Genomic DNA, 23,423 nt, shown 5'->3' on the forward strand with positions numbered 1-23,423 from the left:
TACCATGGCGTCAGTCTATAGCTTTAATCTTTCATAAATCTTTTTAAAAAAATGATTGTCACTTGGGGGTATTTTGTGCAAAAGATTTAAAATGGGGTTAGCTTTTGCAGATGTTGTACAGAGCTGCTTACTGTGCCAGCTCCATAGTACTCCTATATTTTCATTCACCTACACATTGTGCATCTGATGCTGATGATATACAATACAGAGAAATAAATTTTCAATGTGATCGCTCAAATTATTAATCATATCTGATGAAACATTTTTGACTGGAAATTGATTTTATGTCAAAAGCAATACTCATTGTTATTGATGTATTGGTGAAAATTGCTACTATGTGAATATGAGAAAAGATAGCTTATAAGGCTGTATACTTTGGAATAAAATTACCCTCCATGTATATGAAAATCGCTGATTATTACTGTAAGTACTGATTTACTGCTATATTAATAATCCCATGATCGCCCTATTAACCATTTATTACCATTTCAATGACTTAAATATTCTCGTCATGTCTCCATATGTCATTTCTAATTATGGAATAAATTTATTTTTAGCATCAAAATATGTTTCATTATCCTGTAAAATAGAACCGAACTATATACACATATCAATAACAATATCCTTGTTTTCTGCTACAACATTAGCCATTCATATGAGCTTTTATTCAGACATAAACAGGTAACTCACCAATACAATCTGGGACACATAATGAAAATAGGGTATCTGAGTATGGGACCTAATAATTAAATATTTATTGATCCTTTGAAATGGGTCACATTTTCTCTATCTACAGAGGGAAACTTCAGAATGTATGTGGCCCGGCCCAGTCCTGGGGGCAGTGCTGAGTAATATATGACCATCCACCACAACTGAGCCCGGATGTACTCTCCAGTGCCCCTATTGAGATATGCTCCATTGAACTTAACAATAAACAATAGGAAACAAAGGATTTATTGACTGTTTTATTGATTTTTCACTACTTAAATGTCAAGTACTACAGACATGATATACATCATTTTAAAGCTAATTTCAAGCAGAATATTTTGGTTGAATATCTCAAAAATGATGATTGGCGACATCAGGGCTCAGTTGTGCTGGATGGTCACATATATGGAAGTGTGGAATGGACCAGATGAAAAGTCCCAACATGGAGCAGACAAAGGGACACTTTAACTGGACCATATGGGTAGGCACTTTGTATTGGGACACATCAAGCCACACATTGCTATCTTCAGTAGATAGCACATTGTCAATTTAAGTCATCTTCAGTGGATAGCATATTGTAAATTTCAGCTATCTTAACTGGATAGTACAATGTGATTTATGTGATCTTCAGTAGATATCACAATGTGATTTATGTAACCTTCAGTAGATAGCACAATATGGCTTATGTGATCTTCAGTAGATAGCACAATGTGATTTATGTGATCTTCAGTAGATAGCACAATGTGATTTATGTGACCTTCAGAAGATAGCACGGTGTGATTTATGTGACCTTCAGTATATTACGCATCATGAATTTATACCATCTTTAGTAGATAGCACGTTGTGGATTTATGCTATTGTGAATTGCTATCTTCAGTAGATAGCACATTGTGAATTTAAGTCATCTTCAGTGGATAGCATATTGTAAATTTCAGCTATCTTAAATGGATAGCACAATGTGATTTATGTGATCTTCAGTAGATAGCTCAATGTGATTTATGTGATCTTCAGTAGATAGCACAATGTAATTTATGTGATCTTCAGTAGATAGCACAATGTGATTTATGTGATCTTCAGTAGATAGCACAATGTGATTTATGTGACCTTCAGAAGATAGCACGGTGTGATTTATGTGACCTTCGGTATATTACACATCATGAATTTATACCATCTTCAGTAGATAGCACATTGTGGATTTATGCTACCTTCAGTAGATAACACATTGTAAATTATGATTTCTTCAGTACATAACACATTTTGAATTATTTGAATTTATATTTTCAGTTAAAGCACAATTTGATATGCCATCTTCACTAGATAGCACATTGTGAATTTATACCATTTTCAGTAGACAGCACATTGCGATTTGTCATCTTCAGTAGATAGCAAATTGTGAATTAATGCTATCTTCAGTAGAAAACACATTGTGAATTTATTATACCTTCAGTTAAAGCACATTGAGAAATCATGCTTTTATTGGTTTATAGCACACTGCAAACTTATGCTATTTCAGTAGAATATAGAAAGCACATTTTGAATTTGTCATATTCACTTCATAGTGCATTGTGAATTTATGCTATCTTCAGCAAGGGTGGGCATCACCAGGGTTTTCCATGCTGCAATATCACAGCAAAATTTATCACGAAATCGATCATATCGCGATGAATTTTAAGACTCAAACAAATTGCTATATGCTTATAATAATGTGTATTTATAAACTTGCCCCGATTTCACACAATTTTCAACAAAAGTAATAATTGAAATAATATTAAATGGATTCATGGAAGGAATTAGGGACATTGCAAGTGCTTCATTATATTTAAAAAGGTAAAATCTGATTACAAACTTGGAATATTATTGCCAAATTGGCGACTTTATTTCGCTTTCATTTGGGAGTTGTTGAGTCTATAGTTTATTGTGGGGTCATTGAGGAAGCTGTGCGAATTATTGCATCACAATTAATATTTTCTCACGATATTGTCGCTTAGCGCAACATCGCACAACCTTAATCTTCAGCAGATAACACATGGTGAATATATGCTATCTTCAGTAGAAAGCATATTGTGATTTTATGCTATCTTCAATAGACAGCATATTTGAATTACCTATAATCAGTAGATAGCACATTGTAAATTTATGCTATTTTCAGTGGATAACCCATCATTAAGTTATGCTATATTCAGTAGATAGCACACAGTGAATCTATGCTATCTTCAGTAGAAAGCACATTTTGAATTTATGCTCTCTTCAGTAGATAGCACATTGTAAATTTATGCTATTTTCAGTGGATAACACATTGTGAATTTATGCTATCTTTAGTAGATAACACATGGTGAATATATGCTATTTTCAGTAGAAAGCACATTTTGAATTTATGCTCTCTTCAGTAGATAGCACATTGTAAATTTATGCTATTTTCAGTGGATAACACATTGTGAATTTATGCTATCTTTAGTAGATAACACATTGTGAATTTATGCTATCTTCAGTAGAAAGCACATTGTGAATGCATGATACCTTCAGTAGATAGCACATTGTAAATTTATGCTATTTTCAGTGGATAACACTTTGTGAATTTATGCTATCTTTAGTAGATAACACATTGTAAATTTATGCTATCTTCAGTAGAAAGCACATTGTGAATTTTCAGTGGAAAACACATGGTGAAGTTATGCCATCTTCAGTAGATAGCATATTGTGAATCTATGCTATCTTCAGCAGATAACACATGGTGAATTTATGATAGCTTAGGTAGATAGTATATTGTAAATTTATGCTATCTTCAGTAGATAGCATGTGATTAATTTATGTTATCTTCAGTAAATTGCACATAGTGAATTTACGCTATCACCAGTAAATAGCACATTGTGACTTTCTTATTTTAAGTAGATAACATATTGTGAATTTATGTGATCTTCTGTAGATAACACGTTATGAATTTATGTTATGCAATCACACAAATTCATGCAATCTACCATGATTCTGTGGAATACACAGTAACATTATGTCAGAAACCCAAGCTATTTTATTTCATACTATGAATCTTATTAATAACAATTTTTTATTATGTTATAAATTTACGCTATCTGCAATAGATAGCATATTATAGATTTATGCTTCATGCACCAAAAAGCATAGAGGTTATCCACTTCACTCATGTGTGACTTCAAACAAAGGGCGCTGGTTCCCGTAGTATTCCTCATTCAAACTAATTCAATGCACGACCTCGGAGTTACCTGCATGACTTTGGCGGGCTAGTTTAAAACAGTGATGGTTGCGCATGCAGGTACTTCTTTTGAAAGTCCTAAACAAGGTATAACAGTCGCTGATAGGATATGCAGCTTATAGAACACGGATAACCTCTATTGATATTATTTTATTCCATCTTCTTTGCTGGTAAGCTTTCTAGTAGCATGCTAGTATTAAGTGTACCGCTATCATTTGAACCATAAAAGCCTCTGAATTATCAAAAACATTTCATTTTTCTCAATGAGACATCAGGTTGGAAACCACTGAATCAAAAAAAAATTGAAAATGAAAGTGTTACATAGACAAGATCAAAAGAAGTTCAGCAAATAATAAAAGTAATAAAAGCACACATCACTTCGCACCTCTTCATCGACGACAAACCTTAAGAGCAAGCTAAGACGATGCTGACATCCGACTTCCGACGCAATCTTGCCTTAACTTGCAAGACAACGATTCAAGTGACGGCTGTTTGGTAATACACTAGCCACGAGATGATACTCGTGTTGCTATTAAATCCTTGACCTTATTGATTGCAATTGGTCATTCCTTGTGCATTCCAATGTTTTGATAATTGTCAGCTTCTTGGCCAATTGTCCACGGTGAGTGGAAATATCAAACTGTAGTTGACAATACCACATGCTTGACTTGGTATATTTCATTCCAACTTGCTTGGCTTTACTTGGCTTTTCTTTTGAAAAAGGGTGTGGTTTTTATTAACGCTTATCCTAGTCTCAAAGCTTCTCTACTTACAAAAGGTGGCATTTTACTTAAGATTCTAATTCCGGTTCTTACATTTTGAAAGTGACAAGCTGGCAGTTATGACCTGATCCAAGCTAAACTTACAACACAACGTTTAAGAAAACCCTTTTATAATCTTTAGCTGATATTTTCAAAATCAAAAGAACATCTAACGGATCGCTGTTGTCTTTTTATTGAAATTGTAACTTACTATTATCTCTGTCATTATTTTCCCATACATTACATTGTTAACTGGTATCTCTTGCCTCTCTCAGCGTTCAAAATTATTTTGCAATTATGTTGTAACTTGTACATAATTCTACTTGTTAAAGCCCAAGTCAGAACTGAGGGCATAAACTATGATAATACCTTCATTCCTGTAAATAAAGCCCTGTTCATACACACCAGAACATTCAGTGATTTCTATTCATCATAATTTAATAAAGATGATTTTCCTACTTTCTTCTTTTGCTATGTGTGTGTTTTAGTTTTGTTTGTTAACTTTTTCATTTGCAGTATATGACATTAAGGGTTATAGCACAATGAGCTAGATGAAATGATGCTGTATATATGTATGTATTGATATGCTTGCTAGTTCTGAATAGTCTTGGATGGTTGCGAGGCTCATGAATAAATATCGTTTTCACCGGCAGAGGCTGACAGTCTGATACAGCAATAGGCCTTACATGTATGTACTTATACCCTCGCTATGAATATCCATCATTCACAGTTTTCTTATACTGTTATCATCAATGTATAAAGTCATCATTTCAAATTCACACCCACAGTTCTATGTTCTATAGTAACTTCAGTTACATTACAAGAAAACAAAGCAGCCCCATATATTATTTCTGACATTTCTTTCTATTAAGAGCACAGTGAGTGTTGTGGTTGCCATTGCCTAATAAATTGTTCCATTGTTTTCTATCACCCCCACGCTTTTTTAAATGTCAGTATCCCTGTGGCACGAGATGACATGGCGGTATCTGCCTCATCGCCAATGATATCACTATGTTGATCAGTGAATTAGACGAATGATAAAGCCATTTCTTACAAAATTCAATTCTAATTTCTAACTTTCCAGGAAATACCACAACAGGCTGATAAAGTAAATCCGAGTTGCCATCCAAATAACTTTAACCTTAAAAGATCAAGGAATTTGATTTGACAAAAAGTATATCACATAGCTCAGGCTAATCATATAGCAAACTTCTCCCAGGCTGAACATACAGCTGAGCAATGACCGATTGATTTTGTACCAATGACGTAGACCACTATAATATTGCCGCTTGGTCAGCGACTATTGTAAATTCAGCTTTAGTCCTCTCCTGTTCACGCAGTGATTTACTAATACATCAAGCATCATGTAATTCAACAGCATCTACCACCCAGACATGCCCCTCTCAACTGTCAATGATTAAATGTTTGCCACTAGCACTCCTACACTCATGTTATCTCTCTGAATAAAACAATACCACTCACACTTGGTTAACCCCCTGAGCACTACCTGCCGATCTAACATTGCCTGTGATTGGTCAATTACATGATATCTTCATTTTAATCACCAATCAGAATCGAGTTTTGCAAATAATTCACCCCCATTTTTTTGCGTAGTGAAATTATTCTAACAATGTTGCTGATTGGTCCAATTGATAAAGAAAACTCCTTTTTGACCAATAGGCAGGTAGTTCTCATGGGGTTAAGCAATAATTGACACTGCATTGTATCTCAGACTGCATCACACCTTGCAAATTCTAGTTACTTATTAAGGGCACAAAGCACTAAGTAATAATAAACAATCAATTAGGGATGCATTAATATTAAGAATTCAGGGCAGGATTGCTTGTTTAAGCCTGAGGCAGAACTGAGGGCATAAACTACGATAATGCCGTCATTCCTGTAAATCAAGCCCTGCTCATACACACCAGAACATTCAGTGATTTCTATTCATCGTAATTTAATAAAGGATGATTTTCCTACTTTCTTTTTTTGCTATACCGCAATCATCAGGCTAAGCAGCCGGGCATAAATGCTTTTCTTGCTCAAGGGGCCTCTGACACCATTTTGCAAAGATTGAATGCGATCCACACAATATCCCATTTCATCAAGATCTGAGTGAAGCCTATAATATCCTACTACATACCATTCTCCTGATTCCTTATCCTTCAGTGATAATAAATGGGCTATTCCAGTTGAAATCCATACACCCTGTTGAAGACATAACCTTAATCTCCCACACAGGGAGCGTGAATTTCAAATGGGATTACCTGAATGGGTGATTTCATTTGAAATCTACACCCCCTGTGTGGGAGATTTTAAGGTCATTTCTTCCATACGGTGTATGGATTTCAACTGGAATAGCTAGCGCAATACCCAACACTAATTTGACAGCATCAACAGCACCCAATTTACCAGCATTATCTTATACATTAGCAACTTCTTCCACCGAGCTCCCTGATAACCACTTGTTCAAACGTATCTCAAACTTAATATCGGTGGTTCTACTACCACATACCCTTAAGCGTATCATTATTTTTTTCTTCAATATGTATTTTTCATCTTAAGAGAATCATGTCTCCTGCCAATCGCCATCTTTTAACTAGTCTCTAGCGGCTTGTGTATGCTTAGTAAACGTGGTGCCAGACAGACGCTGTATTTCACACCCGTTGGCTTAGCGTTAAAATGACAGCAATCCTCCCATAGTGCAACGTTTCTTATTATAGCCAAGTCTAATTAAAAAAGAAAATCGGGGTTGGTCTATCCTTCCAAATACTAACCTAGGGGGAAAGAGAGCGTGGTTATTTCCCTTTACGAGAGAGGTGATGATGGTGATTAGATACGGCATAGCGATACTGGATCATATTTACATATCGCCGTGGCAATCACTGTCAGACAGCAGCTAGTACTAAACTAAATTGAAGCACAAACATGCTTAGTTTTTAAGTTGATTTGATTCGTTTGTTTGTTTGTTTGTTTACCCAGGTTGGTCCATGAGGGTCACATGCTAATCCATGGGAAATCCATGGACCGTTCCAAACTCATACTATTTTCCTCAGGATTCAAACAAGTATCAAGAATAAATAAAAAGTAGCAACCATTTTCAAAATTTAACAAGACCTGCACACCAAAGCATCTAAAAAAATCACAATTGCCAGGCAAAATTACTCCCACTTTCAATCGCAACTTTTCAATTGTTCAAAATTTTCAGAAAACTGTTCTCTTTTTTCGTTATTTAGCTGCAAATTTGAAGTCAAGCTCTGAACATTGTAGCTGGGATATAGTTCACCTGACCCGTCTTCATTGACATTAAGTAGGTATTCATCTGAGGCTATAATGCCATTGACATGGACAATCCCAACAAGCTTATGTACGTGAACATATTATGCAATGATCTCACAAATTCATTCCTCATTTCTGATAGATCGTAGCTGCATTACCATCGTAAATATACAGTTTTAATGCATTGGTGGTCACTGGCAGCGAGTAAAATTGCAATAACATGCCATCAATTTCATATTTTTACATTAGCTTTTTCGATTTCACTGTTTTCTTCAAATCATTCTCATTACCAAAATGAGAATGACAGATGTGTACTTTTGTAGTTCAGTACCGGTATCAAAAAAATTAAATCAATCATTAATTTAAATTAAGATGGGTTCATCAATAAGGTATTCATCAATCAGTGAGATAAAAAGATACAGATTTTATTGAATGCATGAATAATAAGAGATAACAATGTTACATCTATGATTACGTTTCCTACATTCATTAGATTATGTATAATCTCCTCACAAAAACTAGTGATGACAACGAGGGTTGTTGATTTTTTTGATTTAAAAAAAATAATTTAAAAATCTGAATTTTTTGATTTAAATAAGATTTTTTTGACTTTAAATTGATTTCTTTTTATTTGTATTCCAAGAACTGCTATACCCAATGTCAAAAGAGTACCAGTGGAATGCTAGTCATATGCAAAATCCTAACAGGTATTTACAAAAAAATCTAAACATGTATTTACATGTGAAAATTTCAAAGAAAACATTTGGTAAAATCATGCGGAAAAAACCTGTTGAATTCTGCACCTTGAAGATGAATTTTTAGCAATGGATAAAGTGACATCATAGAGGTATTTTAATTGTATCAAAAAATTGCAGAAACATTAGGAATGAATTAAAACAGTCAATTTAAGAAAGAAATTAACTTGCAAAAATGGTAAATAATGAAAAAGTTGATTTAAATCAGTGATTAAAAAAAAACCAAGTGATTTAAACGATTTAAATCGGCATGATTTAAATCAAACAACCCTGATGACAATACAATGAGTTGGGTTTTCCCATGAAGCCATATATCAAAATCACTTCAATAGAGACGAGGAAGCCAACCTTAGAATTAAATTTTGATTCATGTCTTTTACAGCAAAACAATACTTGACCAAATTTTTTTAAAGCGATCAATCCAGATAATGGGATTGCAAATTGCAGCAGCTAAAGTAAACCTTAGACAATACCGATATTTTCCTGTGAGATGAACATAATCCGAGTGAAATCTAAGTGAGCATTGGTAATCCAACACTCATGCTCTGATTTCAACTTCATGTCTTGGCTATTCACAGCTTGTCACCTGTTTTCTGTCTGGTGAACAGTGATGGTTTCCTTCAAGTTCCTGTTGCTTTTAAAACTTAACTTTTGAATCATTATGAGTACATTAAGATTTATAGGTTAATGAACATGTATTTACTTGTTGGGAGAGAAATAAGACAAAATAATGCGTGCATACTGATGTTGATGCGTCAAATGCACGAGCCCCGAACGGGGAGGTGCATTAGACGCATCAACATCAACATGTAATACACGTTTATTTATTTCATACACGAGAAGAAAAACAAAAGTGTGATTTTTCTATTTTTATAACGAATTATCACTAAAAATGTTGGAAAATTGAAACAAATGTAAATGCATCAACCTACACGAAAAATGAATCTATCCTACGTGACGCGAACTACGCGACACGAAGTATGTGGTATGTTTTGGATTTTTCTAACACTTGCTCTAATTGGTTCTTGCTATCAAAGAGTATATGAATGTATCGTAAGACATTTAAATTGATGATGGGTTGTCCAGCGTTTCCCACCCAATAGCTGACCTTTTCAAATTTGGCAAAAAAACAACAATTTTTCATAAAAATAGTTTTTGTGAATTCCCAACTCGGCTCTAATAATCCATACTACAACAATACAGATTATTCTAAGGGTTGACATAATTTTCTACATGCAACATATCCATAACATCCTGATGACCTTGAAATTACATTAGGACCAAATTTTAGAGAATTTATAATGTAAGACACCTTAGCCAAAGTAATTCCCCCCAAATCCCCCACAGAGCTGCAATGGATTGCATTGAAAGTCTGTGTGAAATTAGCTCTAGGTATGATAGCAAGTCAGTTTGAAAATAACCTCTTTTGATTTGCTAAATCTTAATTGTGGGTTTTAACTAAAGTCTGCACAAAAAGTAACGCTGCTGTTATAAATACGCCTATAGCTTCAGAACTAATAATTGTTTCCACAATATTTCTACATAGAAAGAAGGATGATTTATTTACACACAATTTGATACCTCATTTGTCCAATGTCGTTCAATATTAACAACACAATAGTGCCTTTGAAGAAAAATACCAGAATTTAAAAGTTGCAGTTTACAGCGATCAATGGTTTATTGCGCAAGCATTGTGGCAAGTAAAACCCTCCATTATCTTTACTTCGCGCTGACTTCAATTCAATACAAATAGCTGCAACTTTAAAATTCAGGTATTTCTCTTTAAAAACACTGCAGAGTTGTTAATATAGAATGAAATTGGACAAACGGGGTACCAAAATGCACGTAAATAAATCATCCTTCTTTCTATGTTGAAATATTGTGAATACAATTATTAGTTCTGACACTATAGGCATATTTAAAACAACTGCATTACTTTTTGTGCAGTCTTTACTTCAGTGGGCTAGCAGTAGCACTGCTTTCCCAGCACGCCCTCATACATTAAGACTTAACTTATATTATCGTCATAACAACTTACTTTCTCCTTGCTCCTGAGATCATCAAACATCTCCTGTATCTCCTCCTTCCAGTCTTGTTGCATAGAGCGGAATGAATCATGGGGTGTGTCGATGAAGTCTGAAGCAGCTATTTCCCTGAGTTGGATCAGAATCTCACTGAATGTGGGTCGAAGGTGGGGATCGGACTTCCAGCAGTCTAGAAAGTAAGGAAAGAAAAGCAAATTAATACAGGTTATTAAAAACACCCCAACACATTAAACAGATAAATGACTAAGAAAAATCACAAACAAATCTGGGAATTGCATACAGGCCTTCTGGAAATTTGTGAAAATTTGATTTAAGAGCAAAGCAAATGAGTTGTACTGGGAATTTCAATTGAATGAACACAGCCCGACATAGCGTGACGATTTTTCGCGTACACTGCGAGATGTACCCCCAGCGTGTGCGCCTGTGCATGCGTAATGCGGAAGTGAACCCAACCACGCCAACACACTCGTGATTGGTTAGTATTGTATCCGAGGTCATGCGTTCGCGTTGTAGTTTGAAATACACAAAATACGATGGCGGTTGGATCTCATTGTATTCATTCAATTGAAATTTCCAGTATAGATTCCACCAATTTGTAACAGAAAAGTATCAAAAATTTGGAGAGTGTCCTGTAGTTATGTCTAGTCACTGAAGGCAGGAGCATACTCAGGAAAGATGTTCTTCATAGATGGGCAAAAGTCAGAAATTAGTACAGAAATTAAAGAATTGAGGTCTACTTTTAAATATATGCTCTCATATCCAGCGTTGGACGCAAGACATTTTTTATGCGTAGCATTATCAGCTTGCACTACTTGATTTTTGTTACATTTGCACACTTCCGCTGTATAAGTCTATGGCATAAAATTGTTCTAAAATTGTGTGGCAAAGTGATGAAAATTGAGTAGCATTTTGCTCCGCGATACCGGCTATGGCAAACACTGCTCATATCACCAGTCTTGCCTTTTGACAATTCCAGGCATGCTACAAATCACAATTATGAAGATGTTTAGTTTTGATGTAGGTGTGTCACATTCTTTAGGGTTTGAAGTATTCTCTACATATAGGTGTGCTGTACATTGCACTCCTTGTGCTTATTGTAGGTATGATGGTATGCAACTGCACTGCCAAAAAGACAATCCCTGTTACCAATGGTAACACTCATGTTGCTGCCTGTGTCAGACAATATGAAAGCCTCTTCTGTAACATGTATGATACATGTATATGATGGATGGTTTTGAACAAGACAGACCTCTGTATCTCATTTAATTAACCAGATATGATAGCTCTGAATAATGCTTGATCTTAGAAGTAGGGGTAGCGCTAGGCTGCAAAATACAGTTCGGACCCCTTATTTTAAATTTCCTGCGAGTTCATGGGTCAGCAGACCCCCAGCATTTCAATCTAGCGCTATCGCAGACATACTATTTATGCTGCATGTGTGCAACTCTGACACACCAAACTCTATTACGGACCCCCTACTTTCAGATTTTCTTTGGGGTCCCTGTGGACTCTAGAGCACTTTGTTCAAGCACTACCCCTGGATCCAAGTGCATCTGCATACATGTATGTGTATGCAAAAAAAGAAACATAAGGACCAGGAAAGTACTCAGTCTGTGTCTTAAAGTTTAATAGAGGACACTACATTGAGAAAGTACTAGCAGAGGACATACAGTCAAACCAGGCTACTAACCAACAGAGCAGGTATGCCAACACAGATTACTGGATGCTAACTTACCAAGGTCAGGAAAGTACTGACAGAAGACACTACAGTCACAACAGGACTGCTAAAGAAGGAAAACATTGACAGCTAAACACTATGGTCATAAAGAATCTTGTCAGAGAACATCATGCTTTAGAAGGTCATGAAAATTTTGGCAATGAATAACGGATTAACGTACACTGGAATAAATAAGCCTCAGCATACTTTACTACGGAATTTCAAGCTAACTCTTTTTTTTTTCACGAGAGCGTACTAGGCACCGCCAGGGTTCAAACCCACAACCTCTTGCACCATAGTCGAATGCCTTATCGATTGAGTTAACTTGACAGAAAAGTTCTTGTCAGGTTATGTATGCTACGGTCAGGAAACTACTGGCAGAGGACACTCTGTCAAGACAAATATTGTTCGGGTATGTATGCCAAAAGTACTAGAGAAGACGAAGCTATCACATTCAAAACATCGGACTAAGTCTGTGCTGTCTGTAACCAATCTGTATAATTATGGTAACAATCTGTATGATTAGAGTGTGTATGATGAGATCAAAAAGTATGCACTGAAGTTATTGTACTGCTCTGCAATAGAGGCCGTCAGCCTTTTCCACAGGATCCGCCATCTTGTGGGTACTGCCGTTCTGCATGTCATGCGTTAGACATTACGCCCCCGATTACGCGTAGTTGCAGCGCGTGACGCACCTCTTCAGTCAAGCGTCAACGCGGTGATCTTAGCAACAAGGTACTCCGTACTCACAAGATGGCGGCTTTGACGTCACAATGACTACCTCTATAAGTAGTGACAAATCTGACACTGTTTTCCCTAACATGCATCGGCACTTTATATCTCAACAACCAAAAGCACAGTATATACCTTTAAATAATAATATAACCAAATTAGTTAAATATTTGCTTTAGACTACACAGACAATCATCATAATTGCCTGGCTTATTAAGTACTGTCTAGCAACATACTCTACAAAGGCACCCAGACCAAGGCAAGCATAAAGCAATCTTTATAACTAGATTAATTTTACATTACGTTAATGTTAGATTAATGGTATTAAGGTTATACTAAACTTTGCAATGATCGATCCAGAATGAGACTGCATGTAGCCCCCTTTAAAATTATCTATTTCTGGAAATAAAGATCGTAGAGAGAAAACGCGAACAAAGTCTAAAAGCTGAAAGTGTCAGGGTGTTTATTATGCTTGAATTTTCCACTTGGCTCAAAAAGAAATGTACTTTTCAAACATTTCAATTTTTTTTCAACATCCGGAGCATCAAGATTTTTGGGAACACGGCCATAATTTCTCAGTGGAAGTGGCGATTTTGTTGGGAACTACGACGCACATTACAAACAAGTCAATAAAAGAATGTGCATATTCATTCTTGATATTGCTTGTCTCGATTTGTTTTAGTAAGCTTACATGTTTGCGAATTTGAAGTAAAATGGCCTCCACTTGTATGTCGCTTTTGTAACCAGTAATAACAATTCGTGCACGATTTCATAGACAAAATTCTGACCTACATTATTTCTATAAACCCTCTTCTATATGCAGGTGCTATTTAAATTTTTATTTCGATAGCAGAAAATTGAGATATTTGCTATTTTTCCGACTCGCTGCTGTCAAATTGTCTAGTTTCGCGATAAAAGATACAGCGAAATCAATTTTTTTAGAACCATTTCACCTCGTTTGGCTTGTGCTTTGAAGTACAAACTTCAAAATTGGTATAGTGATTCTATATTTCAAGCTGCGTGATACTGGGTTTTTCTTACCTCTGATTGTCGCTGCTCAAGGCCAAAATTCAAATTTTTGGACAAAAGTGACACTCTCATTTTTTTTAAACACGCTGTTTACGTGATCTGACGGGCTCTATTTGCCCGATAAAGTGGTGTTGCCGAGTTTGGATTTTAAAATATTTAGGTATTTTCTAGCTTAAAATCTAGCGCCAATGAACCTGGTGCATGGGAGGGAAAATGTTGGGGGGGTAGTTAGGCGAAAAAAATGTGCACATTTTCATGCTTGCTGCGCTTGCAACAGGTAGATATTAAGAAATCCATTTAAGGTATGGGTATGAAAATTGGGGATCCCAAAAAATTGGCATATAGGCCTAGGCCTATGCAAAGGGGGTGGGGCATTTTCGGCAGGCCAAGGGGAGGGCCACAAAATTTGGCAGTCCAGGGGGTGCGGACAAGTGATTTTTGGCTGGCTCGAGACGGGAGGCAAGCGATTTTTAGCGAGTCGCTTGGAAATTTTGGCTTATAATTAGTAGGCTAATACCGGTACTGATTGCACAGCCTTTTGATTTCGAGAACGCAATTTTTTGGCAAGCCGGGGCCGGGGAGGGAATAAATTTTGGCATGTCGAAAGGGAGGAAGAATGGCATTTCGTGATCCACAACCTCATACAACCCCATTATAGGCTAATGAAAGTCGATTCAAAGTTTCCCGTTACCCTACTCCGCTCAAAACAAATTGCTGGCCAAATATTTCATTATTTTGAATAAATGTTGATTTCTAACAAACTTTTTAATATACAAATAAATAATTGTGTTTTTAAATATATCATAAATCTCTTTCTGTTGATTTTCAGGGATTTTCTTTGCAGTAGGAGCATGGTATATGGCTAATAATGAATTAATAATGAATACCTACTCAATTTTCTGTCCCGCACTTTTTTTTTGCTTTGATCTCATCCCGTAAAAAAATATTGTGAAACTTTTGATAATAGTTGTACAATCACCTTCATGTGGTTGTAAACTACATCTGTAAACTACAAACTGTGATTTATCACATGTATACATGGGCAGTTATTGGTTTATGCCTGTAACAGATGCAATAATGAAATGGTATAAAATAATGAATAATGAATAATGAAATGGTCACCTACACAGTCATGAAAAATTATGTAACGGGAAACTGGGAATTGACTTTCATTAGCCATAGGCCTACGTCCTTTCTCACAAGTTAAGATTTTTATACCACTCATCCCGCTCTGGCCACATGTTTAGGAATTTTCACGCAGATCAATTCGTTAAGCAATGGAAAATATTGCCAAATTTGAATTTCGTGTTATTAGCTTAATCAAAATAAAAAAAAACACTAATTTTGGGGGATTAAAAAAGTTCTGTAAAATGAAACAAAAGGCTGCCTCAATCTTAATTATTCATTTAAGGCCAGGCCTTCATTTCTGAAAATAGCGGGAGCTCAGTTAGTCCCTGTACTCCCTGGAGCTCAATTATATAATATCAATATTAAACCATAGGAGCAGCTCAATAAATGCCATTGGTAAAATTATTAGGCCTACGATATTTTATTTGACTGTGATCCGTTTTAATAGGCTATATACACTGTATATACCTTTAAAATTTCTAAAATTGGTGGAATTGAACAAGCTCTAAATTTCTCATCGTCCAGCATAACCAAGGGCAACTGGGGTGGGTGGGAAAGCCCCTAGCTATGGCCATACCCGTAGTGGCGGAACCAGATTTTTTTTTCGCGGGGCATGGGGGGAAGTGAATTTGAGACGGGGCACTTGGAAATCATTGCACTAAATTGCCGCAAAAAGTGGAAAATTACATAATTGTGGGGATTTTGCCTAAAAACTGGGTGGGAAAGAAAAATATTGGGGAAATATATACTGCCCCCTCTAGCGGGCGCCACTGCATATCCATCCATGATGCTAGAATGACGGAAGTTCTGGCGCTGAAATTCAATTTCAATATCACGAGTTTTTATCAGGGATTTTACCAAGGGAAGGCGATAGGTGTAGGATTTTGCTGATATACCAGGCAACCCGAGAAAGGAACTGAGGTGTGGCTAAATAAGGGAGTGTTCATTATAAATATTTGCCATTATCATACTTTCGACGCCGAGAGCATAATTATTTGAAGCGTACATCGTGTCAGTCACATGGTCACATATTTTCTGTTGAAAGAGAAACGCACATGTCTCTGATTAGCTCGGGATTCAGCTACTGCTGGCCTGCGTGCTGGCCTGTTGTTGTCCCGGTTGTTGTCGAGTGGAAATGGAAAATTTATGAATGAACTTCCGCAACTTTGCAACATCATCACGCAGCGGCGTAGCTGGGATTTTTTCCAGGAGGGCAAGACTGTAGGCCCTATGGGCGGGGCCCAAATCCACCAAATTTCCCACTGGGGCGGGGGGGGCCCAAATAGACAATTTTTGCCAGGCTTATTGATAATAATCGTATATGGTAGGCCTATTGAGCTGTATTGCATATCGTTTGGACTCCCCATCTCTCTGCCGCTCCTCTAACCCTCTCTTTTTTTCCTCTTCCCCCTCTTTCCCTTTTTTTCTTGCACTAGGGGCGGGGGCCCAAATAGGCAATTTTGCAATTGCCCCCCGGCAGCTACGCTTACTGTCATCACGGTAGACATACGCGGTAGCCTACAACTACAAGAAAGGTTTACAGACAAATATAGGTCTAGTAGGCCTATCAAAATGTTATATTTTTATATTTTCTGGTGGACTCATGGAGAATATCATGTCATGGAGGTCCCGGCGCTGGGTTGGGGGGTCTCAAGGCATTTTGGTATGCCTACCCATGCTTGATTCCGGGAGGTTTTTAGCAGGCCCGACCATTTTTTTTATAAAAACACCTCGGGCGGGTCTCTTCAAAACATTTGTACCAAGGATCAAAGTCACCCACATTTGGCCTAATTTGACGCTTTTTATTGGGCACTTTTGCCAAAATGCGCCCAAAAGTTGGTCTTCGCTGTAAACCCACCCATCATAGTCGTTGAAAAGGTAGGCCTACCCCAAAACTGTGGCACATCCACGAACCCGAGGGAGAGACCTCCAGCGGTAAAAACACACCTCTAGCGGGACCAGATTTATAATTTAAAATAGGCCTACATTTTGGAAGACCGTCATCACGACACAACGGGCCATGGCGGGGTTAAGGGTCTAAACACGTTGAGTTTAGGCTTAAAGACCGAGTGTAGGCCTATAAATTGCACATTTGCACACACCCCGGGGAACCTTCTCAAGTTGGTTTGGGTAAGGATGTGAGGCTGTGACTCGAAAAACTACGGATGCGATTTTAAACCAAATTTGAATAAAACAGACCCAAAATTGTATCAACTTTTGGACTGAAAGTTTTCGCAAATTTTTACTTTTTCGAGAAAATCATTGAAAAATACCCTTCTTAAACCTAATTTTCAAGACACCGAGGGTCAATAAAATCATGGCTAAAAATACAACAGAGTCTAAACTAAATGGCTGAAAATGCACCCCAAATCTGCCGCACATCACGACAATCGTATTTCACCTTATAGATTTTGAAAATTGTCGCAATAAAATAGGCCCTAACTTATCCCAAATTATCCCCGAAAAAATATTTTTTGCAGGTGAGGTTGGAGTCTTATTATTTTTATTCTCAGAGAGGATAGGGGTTGATATTTTTAGCAGGGTACAGTTTGTCTTGTTTTTGTTTTGTTTTTTGACGCGTTGAAGTTCCAGATTCTTTTTTCATATATTATTATTCATTTATTATTTATACCCTGTACGTGGGGAAAAAGACACACGACAGCTACAGAGAAGCCACGAAAAACTCCTGTGAAGTGCATGAAAATGACCCGAAAATGTGCCAACCAAACACCCGAACAGGAAGATAAAATAAAAAACAAAACCAAAAACCCAGGAAATTTCCCGAAATAAGTTCCAAATTCTTTGTCCCCCACTAAAATATATTATGAACCAGGGTTATGAACACTCCCTTATGAAGTCTGCCCTCTTCCGGCTATTCTGGTAGTAGGCGTTGACAATTACCTTACGCGATTACCATATTTTTGAAGCATGTTTGAACCCGATTTGTTCTCTATTCACATTTTTAACGTTGCAAGTAACATTTCAAGACCTCTATTTGTGACAGGTATTTAATTATCTTGCTAGAGATGTGCCTAAAGTTGAAATTCAATATTTCGGATCGCAAAGATCGAGAGATATAAAGTTGCTGAATATCAGTTTAACACCATGGATCATATGGGCGTTGTATATGAACGATTATGATAGCTAAGCAAAATGGCTGGGATACAGGTTGTATAAATACTACATGAATATTCATGAACTATACAGATTCCATTCTTCTCTAATAATAAAGATGTCAATCACTCTCCTAGACGACAGTTGCTTGGCGCTTGTAAACAAATCGAATAATAGTGCTTGACAAAAAAAAAAAAAATAGGCTAAAAACACATTTTCACACATTTTTTCCGGATTTTTTTATTTCACATGATAAGTAGACATATTTTCTTACGTATAAGGTAATAATATATTTTTTCTGGAGGTAAAGCCCTTCAACACTTTGTTTAACCTTAAACCATCCGGCAAAGGTCTTGGGTAAATTTAAAATAAAGGGTTTTTATGCATGAAATACTTTGCCTTGATGTTCATGTAGAAGAGAACTTCTCTACTGATTATTGTAATCTGTTCCTGTTGAAATGCACAGTTTTTAAGCTCTGAACTAGTGCGAAGAGCAATGTATAATTATGTTAACCGCTTGAGCACTAACTGCTGATCAAACATTGCCTCTGATTGGTCAGTTACATGATATCTTTACTTTAATCACCAATCAGAATGGAGCTTTGCAAATAATTCATCCCAATTTTTTGTGTGGTAAAAATATTCTGACAATGTTGCTGATTGGTCCAATTGAAAATGAAAACTTCTTTTGGGCTAATTGGCATGTAGTTCTCATAAGGTTAAGGTACAATTAAAGGGACAACTGCATGTAGCAAATATTTGGATTTCTACTTGTTCACATTTCAAGCAAATTTAATACAAGCTGACAGCTAACTAATGTATAGGTGAGAGCATTTTTCCTTGCCACTTCTATATCTGACTTGGTAAAGTTTGTGTAAATTATGGCTCCACTGTGATAAACCTCTCTATGCAGTGGCGGTGCCAGGGGGATGAGGGGGCAAATTCCCCCAGTCAAAACTCTTGACCCCTGTTGCCCGAACCAATAAAAACCCAAAATTACGAAAATTTCACTTTTTATGAACTTTTGTTGATTTTCCCCTGAAATTCACTTTGCACTTGGCACCGCCAATGTCTCTATGTCCATTTGAATATTACTTGCAGTCAATGACTAACAAAGGTATTTCATTGTTATTAGTGAGATGAAAATGAAATAATGATAGGGTAATACAGGGGTAGAATTTCGTAAGCTGCTGCAAGAATCTGTTTGGATTCTCGCAGAAGAATCTTGCGAGAATCTAGATTCTAGATTCTCGCAAAATTTGAGAATCCATATTTCAACCAGGTGGATGATAAATTTACTTGTTTCTGTTAAGTGTACCTTATTATTTTGCAATAATACTGTGTTTCTTTGTAGAGAGAGAAAATACACTAAGCATTTAAGCGCTCCACAGACTCCGAGTATTGTACGTACAATATTGTATGTACAATATGTACGTTATTGAATCTATTGCCATTCCATGTCCAGTAATGTTTAAGTTCTAACGAATGTTTGATGACCTAAAAATCGATAATATGTTACATGTAATATCTAGTAGAAATATATTATCGATTTTATGTCATCAAACATTCGTTAGAACTTAAACATTACTGGAAATAGAATGGCAATAGATTAAACAACGTAGATATGTTGCATACAATATTGTACGTACACTAAAAAGTCTGAATACCCCTTTAATGAGATGTTATTAGTACATCTAACACATTTCAGCCCAGCCGTATTAATTATTCAGCTAATCAAGGCATAACCATGAAAACATCATTGGACAAGCAGCATCAACAACAACCATCAGCGTATAGTTATACATTAATAATAAATAATCATCATGTAGGAAATGCATGTCCACATTTACACAGGATGTTCAGCAGTATCATATCATAGCCCATGAAAATGGCCGGTCAAGATTAGACATACATTGATTCTATTGCTGTCTACTGCAGTTAGCAATATAACAATTGTCCTTGTAAGCAAGTATAACTGTTAAGATAGATGTGCCTCTCATGGTTAAAAAATATCACACGTATAAAATACTCATAAATGAGAAGAAAAAACCAGCACTTGTATTATTTGTGGTTGTGACAGGTTCCAAACTTCTTCCTACCTGAATCTTACAAAAAAAGTTTGCATTTTGAATCAATACATGGATTTAGGGTTTCTCTACCGGAAGTCAATTTGTGCCGAAATTCCTTCCCACAATGCAATAAGCATTTTGCATAACAATAGATACAGTTCAGAGGTTAATCCATCTCCTTTGTTATGCAATACCATTACGCATATTGCCTTGTGGGAAGGAATTTCGGCACAAATTGACTTCCGAATCTGCGTATTGCATTAACTTATTTTGTTTGTTTGTTTGTTTGTTTGATCCACCTAGTACAACAGCCTCAACACTTAGCAGTTTTGCATCTATATACAAATAAATTACCATGTGATTTTTTTTTAATCTGAAGTATATTTTCTTGACTAGAAGATATAGCTAAGAGAGTAACACATGAAGGTCAATAAGATTCACAATCCCTTTAGTAACATTATCCCATATCATATTTATCTTGAGAAATAAGATTCCAACATAATATGTAACATCTTCCGGGAGTAATATTTCACACCAAAGAGTCTGCCTATACTTAGTATAATATGCCAATCCCTTTATGTTAAAATGGATTTCCTACAGAATTTTTTATTTCATTTTGATGAAATAAATGTAAGCACACCATTTTCTCTCTCAAAACTTGTGACCTCATCCCTGCAAAACCCAGCCAAGGTACAGATGTGGATAAAAATAGGTTTGATGGGGTGAAGTTCTGCTCTTTTAAATGTTTTTGCCAAATTGAGTACCTGGATGTTTCACCATCTTTAAAAAGTCAAAAGTGGACTTTTGGTTGAAAATATATAACTTACAATCAAGATTATTTGAGGGCTATCACCTTTGCGAAGTGCATATTTATACATTATGCAAATTTGTATTATGAATTATTAATGTACCAGTCTTTTGTCAGCCAAACCTCACTATCCAAATTTGAGTTCATAACCTCTGCGTATCACACCATGTGCGCTCCAATCAAATTAATCGATAGATGACATACGCACACAGGTGTGGGGGTTATTGATCAATGACTTCTATGTGTGACGTAGTGACGGTCGAGGGATTACAAGATACAATGACTTCCGCGTGTGCGCATCCTTCGTGTCAGAACAATTCACGAGCGCCCAATTACCATATTTGCACATTTCATACTACTGTAATTGGGAAGTCTGTTTTAACCTGTTGATTTTTTGAAGGGAAAAATGTAAGTTGTGATTAAAAATGTTTGTTGCAAATAAAGAATCAAATCTTGAGATTTGGTTAAGTAGCGAGTTAAAAGGTGACATTTATGTATTTGTTAATAACTTTGCATCAGTTATATGTGACCGTCCATCTCAAACCGCTCGTGAAGTCGGCAAATTGTATTTCGAGTTACAGTGCAAAATGTGCATAAAGGTTGTATTCATATGTCTCTAATATTTGTCCTACATGTTTCTCATTTTAGTCCAGTCAAACACTAATCTTTAATCCTATTGTTGAAGAGGATAATAAGCTTATACTATTAAATGTATATAATTAGTATAAAGCTTAAGTCTTTGTTTCCTTTGGCTAAATCCTGTTCAAGTGGTGGGTTAACCAACAATTAACAATGAGAGGACATTCCTGAACCTCGTTGAGTTGGGGATGATTTGAAGTGACCGCCAATTATGACTATTTGATACTTAATACCAGCAATGTGGAAAAAGAGAAATAATGTACAATGTAGTGCCAAAATTATGTACCCTTTTACTGAAGGAGCACAAGTTTAACAAGTTATAACTCCGCTTCTGGATATCGTTTGAAGTCAAATGATATATCATTGTAAAGCTGATGATATTAATTTTCTAAACACCGAAGAAAACAAAGTTGACCAGGGGCCGACTTTATGAGCGTTTCAACCTGGACGGTCACATATGTCAGGCTTTATGAAAAATAGACATTTTGCTTTGGACCTCGGAATATCCCACTAACCTCGGGAATACTCCTCAGATCCAAAGGCAAAATGTTTAGATTATTCACAATGCCCTCCAAACAACTGATGAAATGTTATTCACCTCTAATTCCAAACACCTGCTCATGCTATATGTAAACAAAAATCCATAAATTTTCAATGAGCTTTCAATTTCATTTCAAATTAATACACTATATTATTTTCAGAAATTCAGAACCGCCAAGCCTGTTTTGAGTGATTTTTTGCACCAATTTGAAGAGGACACAGTGGATATTCAAATCTTTATAATTTATATTCAATTTATGCCTGATTTTCAATAATGGGTAACTTACCACAATGACAAATTATTACTATTATTGCAGAGTATTAATCATTCAGCTCATCAAGGCTTCAATGAGAAAATATAAAATGTCCATAAAAACTGTTATTTATCTGACTTTGTATGTAACATCCACCATACTGCATCAATCACCAACCCAAAACTAAACAGCAGAATTGGTTAGACAAGCTCTGTCTAAAAATATACATTTTCAATTTGTCTTTTGCCGTACCAATCTACCACATAGACAATGCAGGGTCATTAACCAATGAGCTATAGTACATCTAGAGCTGAAACATAACCTTCATAAATGGATCGCTTGTTATATAATTAAATTTTTTGATTGGAGATCAATTTTCTTTCTTTGATTTTCTTTACAAGATAAAATCTTTCATGAATTTTTACATGTAACCATGGTAACCATACATTGCAGCTCAGGTGGGCAACTCTTACCTTAAACAATCAAAGAATGCTTACATTTATTGGCAGCCTTTTTTTTTCTGGGACTAGTAAATGTCTGCGATTCTTCTATGGTCTATTTAAGAGAAACAAACCTCTCTTGCTATTTAGCATGATTTCCCTGTTTGTTTCAATGGTTT

General features: G+C 36.1%; 1 protein-coding gene across 1 annotated transcript in view; it reads right to left on the reverse strand.

The window, feature by feature from the left end:
• The window catches only part of LOC140153631 (mitogen-activated protein kinase kinase kinase 10-like), a 173,390-nt gene that overhangs the window by 60,867 nt on the left and 89,100 nt on the right, over positions 1-23,423 (reverse strand). The window contains 1 exon segment of the mRNA XM_072176426.1: positions 10,768-10,943. Coding sequence (XP_072032527.1) covers positions 10,768-10,943 — 176 coding nt within the window.

Source organism: Amphiura filiformis, chromosome 5 (genome assembly GCF_039555335.1).
Source record: "Amphiura filiformis chromosome 5, Afil_fr2py, whole genome shotgun sequence".
Lineage (NCBI taxonomy): Eukaryota > Metazoa > Echinodermata > Ophiuroidea > Amphilepidida > Amphiuridae > Amphiura > Amphiura filiformis.